At 42.1% G+C, this 18,396-nt stretch overlaps 1 protein-coding gene across 1 annotated transcript in view; it reads right to left on the bottom strand.

The window, feature by feature from the left end:
- The window catches only part of Snx8 (sorting nexin 8), a 78,329-nt gene extending 60,117 nt beyond the window's left edge, over positions 1-18,212 (bottom strand). The window contains exon 1 of the mRNA XM_040278671.2: positions 17,893-18,212. Within this exon, the coding sequence (XP_040134605.1) occupies positions 17,893-18,043 (151 nt within the window). The 5' untranslated portion in view covers positions 18,044-18,212. The remainder of the gene's footprint in view (positions 1-17,892) is intronic.
- Positions 18,213-18,396: the final 184 nt, after the last annotated feature.

Genomic DNA, 18,396 nt, shown 5'->3' on the forward strand with positions numbered 1-18,396 from the left:
TCTTGATGCTTCTGAGGGAAACCACATGGTCAGCGAGACATCGACCTCTCCTAGCACAGATGGCACTAGCGGAACTAGAAGGCTGTTCACAAGTTCCCCAAGAGTGTCCCCCAAGGGAACTCAGCTGACTCTTAATAATAGCTAGAAACAAGGTCCATTTGACCATATTGGTCTTAAACACCCCCCAAAAAAAGAAAAAAAAACAGTTAAAACCAAACACAACCATTTCTGGGCATTTAAAAGAAGAAACAATAGTTATTTTAATGTAACTTAAGATGTACATTTGTGTTAGCCCCCCAAGAATAAGTAAGACTGTAGGAGAAAAAAGAGAGATTCTTAGGCAGAAGTGCCTGATAACTATCAAGAGAAACTGCCAGAATCTCAAGTTTTGAGTCAGTTAAGTCCTATAGATCTTCCTATGGGGGACAACTTCTCAGTTCTTACGCCTCTTGGTGAGAGATTACTGGTATCTATCATCTTCATGATATTCACTGACATGTTCAGATGCTGCAACATTTAATCTCATTTTAGTGCTCATGTCTTTTTGTTTCTCTCATAGAAGCACCCACCTCCAAGTGACTTTACAACCTGTTCTTCCTGAGCCAGAACTTACCATGGACCCCTCGATTGACCAGATTTCTTTTTTTTTTTTTTTCTTATAAAGAGAGAGTGAGAGAGGAGAGAGAAAGAGAGAGAGATAATTTTTTAATATTTATTTTTTAGTTCTCAGCGGACACAACATCTTTGTTGGTATGTGGTGCTGAGGATCGAACCCGGGCCGCACGCATGCCAGGCGAGCGCGCTACCTACCACTTGAGCCACATCCCCAGCCCCAATTGACCAGATTTCTAAAAACAGATTCCAAACTGCTTGTCCCCGCCCCCCACCCCCCACCCCCCCCACCCCACCTCCGGGCCCTCAGCTCAAAGCAGCAAGAGCAGTGGTTGTCCTTTTCCTTATGGCGGTAGGAGGTCCCCAAAATTAGAGGGGAAATTAAAGACAGACAGTATAGATAGATAATCAGGTCAAATCACAAAATGGAGGACAGTTTGGGTCCAAAAATGTTAATCCTGTTTTTCCCTTTGCTCAGATTATGTTATAAGGCCCCAGGTGCTAAAATAACGTATTTCCTTAGTCAAGTTAATATATATGCATGGCCATTACAACCCCTTACCTAATTTATCAAAGGTTTGATTATTTCTAGAAAAGGGGGAGTGTTATGGGCCAGGCTGTATGGGCAATTACCAAACAGACTCCATTTTGCCCTGAGACTCCATATCATATAAGAAATGCTTCTCCCAAGGGAACATCCCCCTCTGTACCCATCAACAATTCTTAGCATAGCATGTTTGGCAACACAAAATGGCAATTCTTAGACAATGTAAAAATTGTTCTCTTGAGAATTACAGCCTTTGGGACAGGAGTCTCCTGTGTTTCTCCTTTGCTAGCAAAGCAATAAACCTTCTTTTTCCTTTTTCTCAAAACTGTGTTCTTACTATTGGATTGGCATTGGGAACAAGGAACCAGCTTTCAGCAATGAATTTGGCACCCTAGATGGGACCTGAGAGCAGTCCCTGCTCCAGCTTTCTTGGGCAGGCCTGACTCTCCAAGGAACCCTACTTCCATGCTGAGGATGCAAGGTAGCTGGTGAAATTGTTGACAGCCAACTGTAGGAGAGTTAGGAGAGGTGCAGGTTGCTCCACCATGGTTCACTTTGAGAAAAAGAAAACTGAACTCAGTAAAATCGTGACACCCTTGGCCATTTGCAGGATCCCTGCCCTATGTATACCTTGTCCAGTTACCTGCCATCTGTCACTGTGACCTCTGGATTGCTCTGATGCTGAATGCCCCTAACTGTCCACCCCTCACCTGATAGAGAATATGGACTTTGGGTTGTTATCCCCAACTTTCCCACCCCTTTCATCAGGAAGCAGTTTGGAGATGCCATCACCTATTTTTCCATAGGAATAGACTGTAGAAATTGACAGTGGGGAGCTGTAACGGTGTCCACTTTATGCTTTGAACATAACCCTTGCTGCTCTGCCACTGCCACTTATTTTTTTAAGAGAGAGAGAGAGAGAGTGAGAGAGAGAGGGAGAGAATTTAATTTATTTTTTAGTTTTTTCGGCGGACACAACATCTTTGTTTGTATGTGGTGCTGAAGATTGAACCCGGGCCTCACGCATGCCAGCCGAGCGCGATACCGCTTGAGCCACATCCCCAACCAGTAACCATTCTTTAACTTGTTCTCAACTAGGGTCATTTTGACCCACTCCCCCTTCTGTTTCTGATTTTAGATCTCATGACGTTTGTTTATGGTTTTGAATCATAGCAACAGCTACTTATGATTAATATGGTTTTGGACCATAAAGGGTGTACTCAAACCCCAGGAGGGGGTTGAAGGGTATAGACTGGCAACCTGCCCCTTGTCCCGCTATCTGGTGGATCCAGATTGTCAATTGGTAAGTAAAGTTTCCATCTCCTGTTTTAAGATTGACTCAGTGATTTACTACAATCTCTCGGTAACACCAGGAGCCAGGTATGGTGGCTCATGTCTATGATCCCAGAGGTTCAGGAGGCTGAGGCAGGAGGATCACGAGTCCAAAGTCAGCCTCAGCAATGGCGAGGTGCTAAGCAACTCAGTGAGACCCTATCTCTAACTAAATTACAAAATAAGGCTGGGAATGTGGCTCAGTGGCCAAGTGCCCCGAGTTCAATCCCTAGTACCCCACCCCAACAAAAAGAAAATTTGCCAAGATTGTTTGATTCAAGAGCAACATTCAAAAAATCAATAGTTTCCATGTATGTCAGCAATAATTAGTAAAAAAAAAAAAAAACATCATTCACAATAATGGTAAACTATTACATATTACATATACAGGAATGAATCTAAGGTGTATTTTTAAATTTTCTGGTTGTTTTTGGGGATGAAGCCCAGGGCCCCAAGCATGCTAGACAAGTGCTCTACCCCTAAGCTACACTCCAAGTCCAAGATAAAATTTTTATGAAAGAAATTATAAAATGTTATGCTCAAATTCGGGACCCCCAAAAGAACACCAGAGACCAAGATTGATGTAAGCAGCAAAGAAGTGTTTATTGCGAGCTAGCTCGGTCCTCCGAGCGCACAGCAACTGGTGATGCTGAGAGGCCCTAAGCCCAGGGTTTGCAGCAGTTTTATACACTCTTTGGAGAAGGCAGGGACTTCACATACATCATAGCATCTCTTAGCGAATCATCACACACCGCGGGAAAATCATAAAACAACTCTAAAACATGATTAGCACATTCACTGGTGGGAACAAGTTGGGTAGGGGTGATTGGTTACTACAAGAGGGGGATTCGTTTGAACTGATTGGTTTAAGCCATGAGAGGAATACATGCTGAACTACATGGTTTCCCAACATGTTATCAACCACCAGAAACTACTGGGAAGGTCATCTGGCATCCCAGGTATTTTCCCTGTCTCATGCTGATTGGTGGTTGCTAGGGGGTTGCTATGGGTCCTACTGAGTCAGGGACACTTGGTACAGCAGATCTCTCCTGCTTTTTTTTTTTTTTTTTTTAAAGAGAGAGTGAGGGAGAGAGAGAGAATTTTTAATATTTATTTTTTAGTTATGAGGGGACACAACATCTTTGTTTGGATGTGGTGCTGAGGATCGAACCCAGGCCGCACGCATGCCAGGCGAGTGCGCTACCGCTTGAGCCACATTCCCAGCCCATCTCCTGTTATTTGTAGATAAACAACTCATCAGGGTGGGTATGTGCCTAGGAGTGCTCTGTGGGTCTTTCCAAGGACAAGGGTCACTCCCCCTTCCTTGGACAGGCTTTGCTCTGAGGTAGAGGCTGGTTTCTCAAAAACTTCATGGCAAGACATAAAGATATAAAGAAATGAGGTAGAATTTATCCATAGATAGGAAGCTTTGATATATTAAAAATATCAATTGTTGGAGGCTAAAGCAGGTGGATCTCAAGTTCAAAGCCAGCCTCAGCAACTTATCAAAGCCTTAAGCAACTTAGGGAGACCCTGTCTTAAAATAAAGATAAAAAAAGGGCTGGGGCTCAGCAGTAGCGCACTTGCCTAGCATGTGTGAGGAACTGGGTTCAATTCTCAGCACCATATATAAATGAACAAAATAGGGGCTGGGAATGTGGCTCAGGCGGTAGTGCGCTCTCCTGGCATGCGTGCGGCCCAGGTTAAATCCTCAGCACCACATACCAACAAAGATGTTGTGTCTGCCGAGAACTAAAAAAAAATATTAAAAATTCCCTCTCTCTCTCTCTCTCTCTCTCTCTCTCTCTCTCTCTCTCTCTCTCTCTCTCCTCTCTTTAAAAAATAAATAAATAAACAAAATAAAGGTCTATCAACAACTAAAAAATAAAGAATAAAAGAACTAGAGATGTGGCTCAGTAGTTAAGTGCTCTGGGTTCAATCCCTGGTACCAAGAAAAAAAAATGTCAATTGTCCCCATTGTATAAAATTAATGCAATTTCAGTAGAAAAAAAAAATCTCATCAGGAAATTTCCAAGCTAATTCTAAATTCATAACAAAGAGTAAGGAATCAAGATTATTCAATGCAATTTGAAAAAGAAAGATAAGGGGAATTTTCTCTACCAGAAATCAGAAATTATTAAGCTTAATATTTAAAACAGGCAGAATTGAGATATATAAGAACAGATAAATAAGAATACATAGACATATGTTTTTAAAAGAACAGAACAGTGATCCCAGAGCAGATCCATGTATTTTGGGTAACTTGTATATAACCAGATGGCATTTCAGTTTCACTAGGAAACAGTACCGGATACACGTAAATTGGCTGGTAGATTGGAAACAGTACTGGATACACGAGGATACACTGGCTATCCAGAAATATAGAAATTAGACCCATATTGTATGCTCAACACAGTTTCAGTTGGGCTATGTATCTAATGTGAAAAGCTCAACTATAGAACTTTCAGTGAAAATAGCTTTATGACAACAGAGCAGGAAAGCAGTTTTTGTTCCATTCTTGCCTTCTTTTAGATCACCCGGCACCGGGAATGGAACCCAGAGCCTTGTACATGCTAGGCATGTGCTCTACCGTCCCCAGCCCTGGGCTATCTTTTATTCTACTTCCCCCTCTGTCTCCATTCTTCTGGAATTTACTCTGGAGATGCTTTCTTTTATGGTTACTCAAGTAACTACTACATGCAATTTTATTTGTCAAGGTCTAAAATTCATCAATACTCTTGAGCCTTCTTTACCAGAATTCAACAAACTTTTTTGTAAAGGGCCAAATAGTATTTTTGGCTTTCCAGGCAACACTGCCTCTGTCACAGTCATTCAGCCCTTGCCCTTGTAGAGGGGAAAAAAGCCAGAGATGGTTTGTAAGAGAACAGTTGTAGCTGTGTTTCAATGAAGTTTTATTTCCAATAGGAGGGAGCCATATTTGGCCCATGGGCTATAGTGTGTCAACTTCTGTCCTGGACCATAAATATACTCTGTCTTCTTTCATTTCTACTTGTGATATTTTATCATATATTTAAATTATATCTTTATTTTATACAGGTATAAAATATGTATAATATACAAAATAAAATATGTTACATAATGCACCTTACCACTGAGCTATAAGCCTAAGCTTTTTTTTTTTTTAACTTTTAATTTTAAAGATTTTGTTAAATTGCTAAGGCAGGCCTCAAATTTATGATTCTCCTGCTTTGACTTTCCAAATTGCTGGGATTACAGAACTGTGCCACCATTTGCAGCTATTTATATAATTTTTTTTTAGTTGTAGATAGACCTGATATCTTTATTTATTTTTATGTGGTGCTGAAGATCAAACCCAGTGCCTCACACATGGAAGGCAAGCTCTCTACCACTGAGCTACAGCCCCAGCCCAATATATATTGAAAAAATCCACAAGAGATTTTATTAATTTGATTTCAGACTTATCTACCCATTTACTACTTTCTGCATTCAAAATTTTTTTTCTTCATTTAAGACCACCTACCTTGAATTGTTTTCTCTCTTTTTGGTTCTGGGAATTGAATTCAAGGGCATTCAACCACTAGCCACATCCCCAGCCTGTTTTGTATTTTATTTACAGACAGGGTCTCACTGAGTTGCTTAGTGGCTCACTTTTGCTGAGGTTGGCTTTGAACTCACAATCCTCCTGCCTCAGCCTCCCAAACCTCTGGGATTATTAGCATGTGCCACTGTGCTCGGCTGAATTGCTTTATTTCTAAATAAAATCTATTCATCTTTTAGAATCTCCTTTAGTCAGGTTTTTACCATGATCCTTTTTGATTTTCTGAAAATATTTTTATCTCACCCTTGTTCTTGAAAGATTCTTTTGTTGGGTATAGGGTTCTAGCTGTCAGTTTTCCTTTCCCCTCGTAAAAGATAAAATTCCTGCCTTCTGGCTTCCACTATGGCTATTGAGAAATTAATGCCAGCTGTCAGTAGTCTATTGCTTCTTTGAAATAACTGTCCTTGTTCCTATGGTGGCTTTCAAAATACTCTCTGGTTGGGTGTGGTGGTACACACCTGTACATCCCAGCGACTAAGGGGGCTGAGGCAGGAGGATCACAAGTTCAAGGATGGCCTCAGAAACTTCCTAAGCCCCAATCTCAAAATAAAAAATAAGAAGTTCTGGGGATGCAGCTCAAATTTCAGTACTATGGATTATATAGCAGTGCCACACACACAAAAGACACTCTCTGACTGTTGTTCTTCAATTTCACCAGGTTGTTTCTGGTGAAAGACAATTTATTAAGTAGCAATTTACATTTCTTTATTCTATTGAGGATTACTAATCTTATTGAATTTGTGGCTTTTTTATCATTTCTGCAAAATTCTCAGCCAAGTTCTTCAAATATTGCCTCTTCTTCATTCTTCTTCTTTTGTCTGCAACTGTTAGATACGTGAGATGTTCTTTTTTCATATATATAATTTTAAGTTGTAGTTGGACAAAATTTTAAAAATAAAATACTCATTTATTTTTATGTGGTGCTGAGGATCCAACCCAGCGCCTTGCACATGCTAGGTGAGAGTTCTACTGCTGAGCCCCAACCCCAGCCCAAGATGTTCTTTCTTTTTTTTTTTTTTTTTTAAGAGAGAGTGAGAGAGGGAGAAGGAGAGAGAGAATTTTTTTAATATTTATTTTTTAGTTATCGGCGGACACAACATCTTTGTTTGTATGTGGTGCTGAGGATCGAACCTGGGCCACACGCATGCCAAGCGAGCGAGCTACCACTTGAGCCACATCCCAGCCCAAGATGTTCTTTCTTATTCATCCATATCATCTGTTTTATGTTTTGTCATTATAGCTCAGTTTAATGCATCCAATCTCCTGCTGGTGAACATGTGGGTGTTCTCTCCTTTTCCACTGCTGTTTGAACTCCTGCTGCTGTGAAGTTTACTGAGCACGTCTCCAGGGCCAACGTGTGAGCTTTGGTAGCAATCTTTAAATTGGTGAGAATTTAATAGGTGAAAAAATTTCTAAAACTTGTAATAGGAAAGGTTCTTCTTTTTTCCCCACCCTTGTCAAACTTTGCTAAATGGTATAACTTTCACTTTCCTAAACCTTGCTGGAGTGACTGTCCTCACTCAAGTACCCAAACTAGGTACAAACACCTCTGGCTTCAAATATAGGGACACCTAGGAATACCAGTGTTAAGTATTGAGAAGGTGAATGGCTCTAACGTTTATATGGCATACACTTTTGCAAATGAGGTCATTTTCATTTCTTGACTTTGAAATTTAAACTTATGTTCACCCAGGCTGGCTAATGTCCTCAGTGCTTATTTTCCTTAGGTTTTATGTATGTTTGTATTTTTGTGGGGTTGAAGATAAAACCCAAAGCATCACAGAAGCCGGGCAAGTGCTCTACTACTGAGCTCACTCCCAGCCCTATCTTTTACATTTTATACTAGTAATATTTTTTCATCTTGTCAGCTGTTCATTGATTTGTTTTCTCTTCCTTCCTTCCTTCCTTTGGAGATTGAGCCCTGGGGTGCTCTACCACCGAACTGTGTCCATTATTATTATATTTTACTTTGACACAGGGTCTTCCTATGTTGCCCAAATTGCCTTGAATTTGTGATCCTCCTGCCTCAGCCTCCCAAGTCACTGGGATTACAAGTGTATGCCACCATGCCCAGCTCTTCATTGATTTTAATGTCTTCTACATTTTATCCAGCATTTTGATTGTTTTCTGCAGAAGAAGTGGTCCAAATAATCCATCTACTCCTAGGCTCAAAACAGGGAGGCACGCAGCATGCAAATAATAAAGAAAAATACTGATACCTGGGCTGTGGCTCAGCATCAGCAACTTGCCTGGCATGTGTGAGGCACTGGGTTTGATTCTCAGCACCACATAAATAAATGAAAATAAAGGTCTATCAACAACTAAAAAATTGTTTTTAAATACTGATACTTTTAAGTATTGACAATTTGCTAACACATCATGACAAAATGGTGACAGATGCCATGAATAAGGTGAGATCAGCCCACACGGGAAGAATATATTTCTAAAACATATGACAGATTTGAAGGGTAGAAGCTAGATTTATAAAGAATTCATACATTTCAATATGAAAAAGGTGAACCATCCAAAAGAAATAAAGGGTATATATGGATAATTCACTGAAAGGGAAATCTTTTTTTGGTACCAGGGATTGAACTCAGGGGCACTCAATCACTGATCCACATCCCCAGCCCTATTTTGTATTTTTTTAACAGACAGGGTCTCATTGAGCTGCTAAGCACCTCACCCTTGCTGAGGCTGGCTTTGAACTGGCGATCCTCCTTCCTCAGCCTTCCCAGCTGCCATGCCCAGCTGAAAAGGAAATCTGAGTGGCCAATGAGCTTAACAGTAAAATTAGGAATAGAAACATTTGTTGTCATTTTGGCCATTCGGCAGCTGATTCTATTTGAGGAGGCCTCTTAGTTGGAGGGAGATTCTCTTCCCACTCACCCACGGTCACCTGGAGGCACAGGGGCCTCTGGTGTGGCTGAAGCTCAGCATCTAAGGGGCAGAGTCTTACCAGCACCCAGAAACACTAGACACTCTACAGTGGGACAGTGTCCTCATTGCTGCTGACTCGGTGGCATGACAGCACACCTCAGAGAGCCTGGCTTTCTAGCTTTCCTGGATATTACAGATACTTTTATTAATTTTATTGCTTACATTGGACATTTACTTACATCAGAGAGATGCAAATTCAAACAACTATTAGACACCCTTTCAGGCACACAAGATAAGGAGAAATAGGAACGCTCTGACACTGCTGGAGGGAATGGAAACCAGTAGAGACACTTTGTAGAACAATTTATTAATGTCTAATAAATTGGAATGAAGATATTTTATGACCCAGAAATTCCATTTCTAGTCATGTTCTCTAAACCATAGCTCATAGAGACAAACACAAGGCTTTTCACTGTACTACTATTTATAACACACACACACACACACAAAAAAAAAAAACAACCCTGATTTTTATGGCAGTGTGAAATGAATAATAAATTGTGGTTTATTCATTCAATGTATAAACTAGAACAGCACGTACCAGGATTTATGGATTTCTTTCTTTCTTTCTGTTTTTGTAGTGCTGGGTGGGCATGATACATTCTGAGCAAGAATCCCACCACAAAGCTACACTCCCATTCCTGATCATTTTTCTTTTTTGGCCGAACTGAGGATTGAACCTAGGACCTAGGGCTAGGCAACTGCTATACCCCCAGTCCTTTTTATTTTGAGATAGAGTCTCAAAGCTAACTTGGCCAGACTGGCCTCAAACTTTCAATCCTCCTACCTCGGTTTCCTGAGTAGCTGGGATTACAGGCATGGGCCACCTCGCCCCACTCTGGATGGATAGATCTTGAAAATAGAATTTTAGGTGAAAAAGAAAATTGCAGAAGGAAGTGTATACCACACTGTGTACATTTAAAGACATCACACAATACAAATGAGGACAAGGAGGACTGAGGGAACCTGAGCCAAACAGTGGATTATATCCTTGTCAACATGCTGGTTGTGATGTACCACAGAAATGACCTGCATGTGGCAAAATGGGACAAAGTGTGTTATTTCTTAGTGCCGGATGTGAAACTTCTGTTAGGTAATAATTAGTAACGAGCAGTGAAATGCAGACAAATAACATGGCAAGGCCACAGGTTTTCTTTAAGTTAATTTTGAAGTTTTCTTCAAATTACTTTCAAGGCAAATCAGTAAATAATTTGTAACAAATAATTTATAGAAAACCACCAGGTACACAAACCTTGAGAGTGAACACACCTCAGAGAGCCCAGTTTTCCAGCTCTCCTGGACATTATAGACGCTTTTATTAATTAATACAATCAGAAGGACCATTCAGGAACTATGACAGGAAAGATTAAGGCAGGCAGTGGTTGTGGCTCAGTAGTACAGCGCTTGCCTGTTGTGTGCGAGGCACTGAGCTTAATCCTCAGCACCACGTTAAAAAAAATAAACAAGGGGCTGGGGATGTGGCTCAAGCGGTAGCGCGCTCGCCTGGCATGTGGTTCGATCCTCAGCACCACATACAAAGATAATGTGTCCACCGAAAACTAAAAAATAAATATTAAAAAAAATTCTCTCTCTCTCTATCCTCTCTTACTCTCTCTTAAAAAAAATAAACAAAATAAAAAAGTATTGTGTCTACCTACAAGTAAAATTTTTTTTTTCAAAAAAAGAAAGACAGGGGAATATTGGGGTCATCATAAAGCCAGGATTTATGCCCATAGGCTTCTCAATGTATCTCAGAAAAGAGGTTTCTTTAGTAGCACAGGTGTACTATGGTAAATTCTGACCCCAATAACCACATTAACAGAAATGACTTGTAGCTTAAGCCCCCATGAATAAGGTGGCCACTATGACATTTCCAGAGAGGACCAACTAAGGTAAAAAACTCCAGTGCCCATGTGAAGGAGGAGTTAAATACCTGATCAGCAAGAAGTACAGAAGGGGAACCCAGTTCCCAAGGAAACCATAAGACAGCAATAAATTTGGAGACAGGACAGTTTCCTTCACTGTTCTTTGCTCAGAGAGGACCCACTGCCTCGCTTGAGAGTGCTCTCTGCTTGAGCTTTCCTTTACTTTCACTTATAATAAAGTTCTCTTGAATAGCTTTTGGTGTCTGACTTTATTTGGTTATTTTTTGTTGGAACACAAGAACTAAAATTTGGAGCTTCAGTTCCTCACTCTCCTGTGGCACTTCTATAAAGCAATAAAAATCTTAATTAAAAATACCAAACAAACCAGGTGCAGTGGCACATGCCTGTAATCCCAGCAGTTTGGAAGGCTGAGGCTGGAGGATCCCAAGTTCAAAGTCAGCCTCAGCAACATAGTAAGGCCCTAAGCAATTTAGTGAGACCCTGTCTCAAAATAAAAATTAAAAAGGGCTAAAGATATAGTTCAGTGGTTGAGTGCCTGTGGGTTCAATCAATCCCTGGTACCAAAATCAATATCAACAACAAACAAAATAACCCCCCAAAACAAGGGACATATTATCTATAGATATCTGATGGCTCTCTCTTGGGAAGAGAGAAAAAAATGGAATTTAGAGACATAAAGGGGCTTCCCACTTTTCCCTTCTGGAAGCAAATATTACTAAATGTTGACATTTTAAAATCTTGTGGTTGGGGTTGTAGCTCAGTGGCTAGAGCATATTTTAAACATGTATGAGGCTCTGGGTTCAATCTCCAGCACCAAAAAAATAAATAAAAAATATGAGCTTGGTGTTGTGGCACATACTCTTAATCCCAGCAACTCAGGAGGCTCGAAAGTTCAAAGCCATCTTTAGCAACTTAGTAAAGCCCTAAGCAATTTAGTGAGACCCTGATTCAAAATAAAAAATAATGAAAGGGCCGGGGATGTGGCCCAGTTGTGAAGTGCACTTGAGTTCAATTGCCAGTTTTTTTTTTAATCTGAATGTATTCAGCATTTTTCTTCATGTTAAAAATACATGAGGTAATGTATGTAACATATATGAGGTAGTGCCTGGCTCATAACAGGTGCTCAATAAATCTTAGTAATCTTGATCTTTTTAAAAAAATTTTAAAATACTTTTTTAAAGATGTCAATGGACCTTTATTTTATTGATTTATTTATATGTGATGCTGAGAATCAAACCCAGTGCTTCGCACATGCCAGGCAAGGGCTCTACCACTGAGCCACAACCCCAGCCCAGTGATCTTGATCTTTACTGACAATAGTGCTTTGTCACTATTGTCAGCCAATGATCAATAGTGATCTTGATCATTGGCTGACAATAGTGCTTTGCGTGTTCGGCACAGAAGTATATTTTTCTTTAACTCACCCACAAATTCTTCCCTCCTGCTCAGGGATACCTCTCTGACTTCAGGACAATGTGGAAGTCACTCTTTGGAAAGGAGAAGTGGCTGAATGTGTGAAGGGCAGAAGGGCATCAGTGTATAAAGTGGGTGACTGGTATACTGCCCCCCACAGAACAGGGAGTAATGGAAGCCCCCACTCCAAAGGCTTGCCCTGAAGATGAAGTGTGCAGAAACATGCCAAGTGCCTGGATGGTGCTGGCAGCTGTGGCCTAGCTACACAAAGAAAAGGCCAGGACCAAGGTAGAAACGGTCCTACCCTAAGGGACCCCCCCAAACTTGTTTACCCAATTATTGAGAAACCTGAGGCTCAGAGAAGATCAATAACTCACCTAAGCCTTTGATGTGGAAGGGAGCAACTGGAATTTGAAGGAAGCCAGTCTGATTCTGAACCATGACCCATCCCGTGTTTAAAGGTGTGAGCATCAACACAGAGAAAGCCAAGGACCCCAGAGATGGAGCTGAGGGCAGGGAAGGACGTGGCAGGGAGGGCAGTCTGGTTAAAGGTGGGGAGAGAAGTTGGCGAGATACAGTTGACCCTTCGAATTCATCCATCCCTCTCTTTGCTCCTCTACCTGCTCTGAGAGCTTAAAGACAGACCCAGTCACATAAAAAATCCTGGAGAAATCATTGACAAACTCCTCTGAAATCAAACTGCTCCTGGACGTCCCAGGATGTTAGAAATTAAGAAAGAGTTGAAAAACACTCTGCCTTCTGCACTGGGAAGGCAGCCTCAGCTGGGCCAAGATCGCCATCTGTAGGTGAGCTGTTTCTGCTGCTTCCCCTCGTCCCAGTTTCGAACACCCCATTCAGCCCACACAGGGCACCCAGGAAAAGACCTGCAGTGGCCTGTTTAAGATTACCAGTGAGTTAGCAAGAAAATTAACACCAGAATTGCTGGGGAGATATCTCAGTGATTGCTTTTGATATTTTTTTTCCTAAAAAATTATTGGGATAATGGATATGCAACATAAAATTAACCATTCTCAAGCTGGGGAGGGGGTTGTAACTCAGTGGAAAAACACATGCTTAGCATATATAAAACCCTGGGTTCCATCCTCAGCACTGCCAAAAAAAAAAAAAAAAAAAACAGATAAAAAGCCATCCTAGGCCCAGTGTGGTGGCATGGCTATATTCCCAGCGGCTCTGGAGGGTGAGGCAGGAGGATCAGGAGTTCAAAGCCAGCTTCAGCAATGGTGAGGTGCAAAGCAACTCAGTGAGACCCTGTCTCTAAATAAAATATAAAACAGGGCAGGGAATGTGGCTCAGTGGTCGAGTGCCCCTAAGTTCAATCCCTGCTACCCTCCTCCCAAAAAAAGCCATCCTAACTACTCCTTTTTTTTTGGGGGGGTACCTACAGTACTTGTCTTTTTTTATATATATTATATATACATTTTTTTGGGGGGGCTGGGGATGTGCCTTAAGCGGTAGCGCGCTCTCCTGGCATGTGTGCGGCCTGGGTTTGATCCTCAGCACCACATACAAACAAAGATGTTGTGTCCGCCGAGAACTAAAAAAAAATATTAAAATTCTCTATCTTTAAAAAAAATATACATTTTTTCAGAATTTTTTTTGTAGATGGACACAATACAATGTCTTTTTTTTTTTTTTAATGTGGTGCTGAAAATCGAACCTGGGTCTCGCCTGTGCTAGGCGAGTGCTCTACTGCTGAGCCACAATCCCAGCCCCAGTACTTGTCTTTTTGTGACTGGATTATTTGAGTATGCATCTTCAAAGGTCATATATATATACATATGTGTGTGTATTTGGCATGTGTCAGTTTATGTGTGTGTGTGTGGGGAGGATACTGATAGTTGAACCCAGGGCCTCACATATGCTAGGCAAGCACTCTTCCACTGACCTATATCCCCAGCTGTTTTTATTTTGGGGGATGGGGTCTTGATTGTCCAAGCTAGCCTCAAATATGCAATCCTCCTACCTCAACCTCTCCACTCACTGGGATAAAGCACCACTATGTAGGCAGAATTCCCTTCCCTTTTAAGGCTGAATAATATTACCTTGTATGCAAATTCCACATTTTGTGTAGTCACTCATCTCTCTATGGACACCTGCATTGTTCCCCTTTCTGACTATGTGAACAGTGCAACTCTGAAAATTGGTGCACAAATGTTTTGTTTTTTTTTTCTTTTTGGTAAGAGGGTTCACTGGGAATTAAGCCCAGGGGTGTTTTACCACCAGTTCCTTTCATTTTTTATTTTGATAAAAATAAACTGGTCAGGCTGTCCTTGAACTCATGATCCTTCTGCCTCAGCATCCCCAGTCACTGGGATTATAGGCACGGCCATCATGTCTAAATCAATAATACATTTTTTTTTTTTTGTATAGGGGATTGAACCCAGGAGCACTTAACCTCTGAGAGCCACATCCCCAGCCCCCCACCCCCCCTTTATTGAGACAGGGTCTTCCTAAGTTGCTTAGGACCTCCCTAAATTGCTAAAGCTGGATTTGAACTTGAGATCCTCCTGCCTCAGCCTTCTGAGCTGCTGGGATTACAGGTGTGTGCCACCTTGTTTGGCTTCAATAGTGTCTTCAACAAACTTGTTACTTTGAGGTTTATGGCAATGTTGCAAAGACAGCAGGTCACTGTCACACTGCAGGGGATAAACAAGCTGTGTCTTTGGACAGTTCATTCAAAAGTTGCACTCAACTCTTATTGGTTTTAAGAAACTAGGGGGCTGGGGATGTGGCTCAAGCGGTAGTGCGCTTGCCTGGCATGCGTGCGGCCCGGGGTTCGATTCTCAGCACCACATACAAACAAAGATGTTGTGTCCGCTGAAAACTAAAAAAATAAAATAATATAAAATATTTTAAAAAGCCTACCTTTTTTTAAAAAAGAATTCTTTAAAAAAAAAAAAAGAAACTAGGGACATGAATATAAGAATTAATCACACTGCAGAGGGCCCCAACACTATGAGACATCGTCTGGTAGTCCTTTTTCTTTTTTAAAAATATTTTTTCAGTTATAGATGGACACAATATCTTTAATTTTTTAAAATATGGTGCTGAGGATCAAACCCAGTGCACCACACATGTAAGCCAAGTGCTCTACCATTGAACTACAGCTCCAGCCCCAGGGTAGTCCATTTTCAAAATATAATATTTAGCTTTACTTGGGATATAAGATACAATTGTAGTCATTTAAGCTATAGTCCTTCCCTTGATAAAACAGGCAGAATGTCCACCCAAGTGTGCTTGCTTGCCAGACTTTGTTTGGTCACATCCCCTTCTGCAGAAGTCAAGTTTGCCTTGCCAAGCTACTTCTGAGCAAGGGTTTGATTCCTTGTGGCGCTCAGCTATTTCAAACACTGCACACCTTAGTTCTGCCAGGACTGCTAATGTCACAGACTTTCAATGCCAGGGCCCTGCTGCTCTGGAGTACAAGGCAACTTGAGCAAGGACCCAAGTGTAGAGCAGCAGCTGCCTGAGACTAACCACAGATCCCCTTGTTGAGTCTACTTTTTTGGGAGAAGCCTGCTCCAGAAATCAGATCTAGAAGGGGCCGCTCCAGCAGCCCTATGGCCTACCTGCCAGACTTCTCAAAAAAGTTCTGAGGTCCCATGACAGAGGTCAGGAAATAAAATAGTAGCTAGAAAGGTATGGAAAAGCATTTCTCTTGACTTGTGTTCATTTTCCATTTTTTAATTTGCTTTTGATGATTCTGAAAGGAACTGATGCTTGTTGTAAAAAAATTCAAAAACTTGGGCTGGGATTGTGGCTCAGCGGCAGAGCACTCGCCTCGCACGTGCAAGACCCTGGGTTCGATCCGCAGCACCACATTAAAAAAATAAATAAATAAAATAAAGGTATTGTGTCAGACTACAACTAAAAAATTTTTTTAAAAAAATTAAAAACTGTAGAAAAACAACTCTTCCCTAATACTTTCACTGAAAGCAAACCTCACTTCTGCAAGGACCTAGGGTTTCTGGTCCCACCCCTCTGAGAGGTCAGTCTCCACTACCCCTTTCCCTCTTTGTGCCCCAAGAAAGGTCTTTTTTCTTTATCATATTCCTCTCCTATGGCCTCAGGACCTTTGCACTTCCCATTCCCCTTGTAGAAAGCCTGCTCCAGCTCTGTGACACCCTTCTTAAGCCAACCATCCCTTTTCTGGTTTTTCCTTAGCATTTCACTCTCAGCTGGAATGTGCTTCTGAGAGAAGCCTCTCTGATATCAGTGCTACCTCCATGACTTTCAGGTATTACAGAAACAGTCTGTATCTCATCAACTGTCCTACTGAAGTAGTTATCACATTTACCTGTTTACTCTCTGTCTCCCGGACCAGAGTGGCAGCTCTGGCCCGCAAACACCCTAACTCAGAGAAGTCCAAGAAATGTGACCCCAAATATGCTTCTTTGGCCTCCTGGTCACTTTGAGATGAAGACAAGTTAAAGACAACAAATGCTGGTCTTCTGGTTCCAAAACTTCCTTCCTGTTTCAGAATAGAAGAATTGGATGGGCACTAATGCCCTCCAGGGAGTTTCATCAACCCTGGGAAGATTAAGCATCACAGAAGGGGAGGAAGAGAACTCTAAACCCATGCAAATTTTGTCATGAAACATCCCTCATTTTTCTAAGGTCCATTAGTCTTTGCCCCACATCATTCTCTCTCCTGAGTTGTCTCCCTAGAAGAGAGCACATAAGCTCCTAGACCTTACTGTTTGTTTGCATATTCACTCTTCTTCGTGTAATGCCCATCATAAGCCTATCTACATTTCTTCCTCTGTACCTGCCAGTCAAGTGGTTTCATAGATTCAATCATGGAACCTCACAGGGCAAAGGGAAGCTCTTCCCTTCCCTTTACTTGACACATAGACAGGCTTCCTTCCCAAAGAATACTGGCTGAATCGGAAGAATAAAATTTGGTATGGATTCATCAGTATTCATTTTTATTATTTTTGGTGCCGGGGATAAACCCAGGGGCTCTCTACCACTGTGCTACATCCCCAGGCCTTCTTATTTTTGAGACAAGGTCTCCCTAAGTGGCTGAGGTTCAGTTAGAATTTATGTTCCAGCCTAAGTCTCCCCAGCAGCTTGTATGACAGGCATGCACCACCACATCCAGTCCACCTCCGTTCTAACCACTCTCAAACGTGCGGAGCCGTGAGGCACGTTCATTGCGGTGCGGATCAACCCCTGGGCCTCCTCCAAACTCACATCTTCCTAGGCAGAAACTCGGTGCCCCATAAGTACCAACTATTCCCAACCAACCCTGGGCAGCCGCCTGGTCCTTTTAAAGGATAAACACATTACACAACAAGCAAGTGCCCTCCAGCCTAGCTAAAAAGATACAGATGCAAACACCTAACAACCTGTGGAGGTACCAACCACACTCCAAGGTATCTGCCTGGCCTTGCGCGGCCAAAGGGACCGGCCACGCCCACCACGTGACGGCGCTCGCTTGCGTGCGAGGGCGGCGGTCTCCCGCGGACTGAACCATAGTGCTAGTCAGAACCCGGGGAAGGTCCAGCTACGGCCGCGGGGGCAGGGGAGGGCGTAAATGACTACCGCCACTGTCATACGTTTTTGTATCGCGCCAGACAGAAGTCGTCTTAGTAGTTGTGGCCTTCCGTGGTTTCCCGCGAATTCTTCGTGTATTTTGGAATCGTCCGTTCTTTTGCCCCCGTCAGTGGACGAGTCTAAAACACAGACACGAGAGGGGGTTTGAGTCATGTAAGCTTAACAATTTGCCTGTCCAAAGACGAAACTAGCACAAGGAGAATCGTTTGTTAAGCCTAAAGTTTTCTGTGGTACTGATTTTCGAGTTACATCATATTTTCGTGCAACTCTGCATATTAAAGTGATTTCCCGATTCTGCCTTCGGCGCCTCAAATTGTTCAATCTTCCCCCCGCAGCGCCGGATGGGAGAAGGAAGGGAACGGCTGCCATTTTGGACGAAACCATCCGCTCTCACGAATGGGATGGTTGTGGATTTCGGCGAGTGTGAGGACTGCTGGATGCAGCCGTGTTGCTTGGGATCGAGCACGTTGTCGTCACGGACGCCGCGCTACTCTAGTTTTTGAACA

Source organism: Ictidomys tridecemlineatus, chromosome 10 (assembly GCF_052094955.1).
Source record: "Ictidomys tridecemlineatus isolate mIctTri1 chromosome 10, mIctTri1.hap1, whole genome shotgun sequence".
Classification (NCBI taxonomy): domain Eukaryota; kingdom Metazoa; phylum Chordata; class Mammalia; order Rodentia; family Sciuridae; genus Ictidomys; species Ictidomys tridecemlineatus.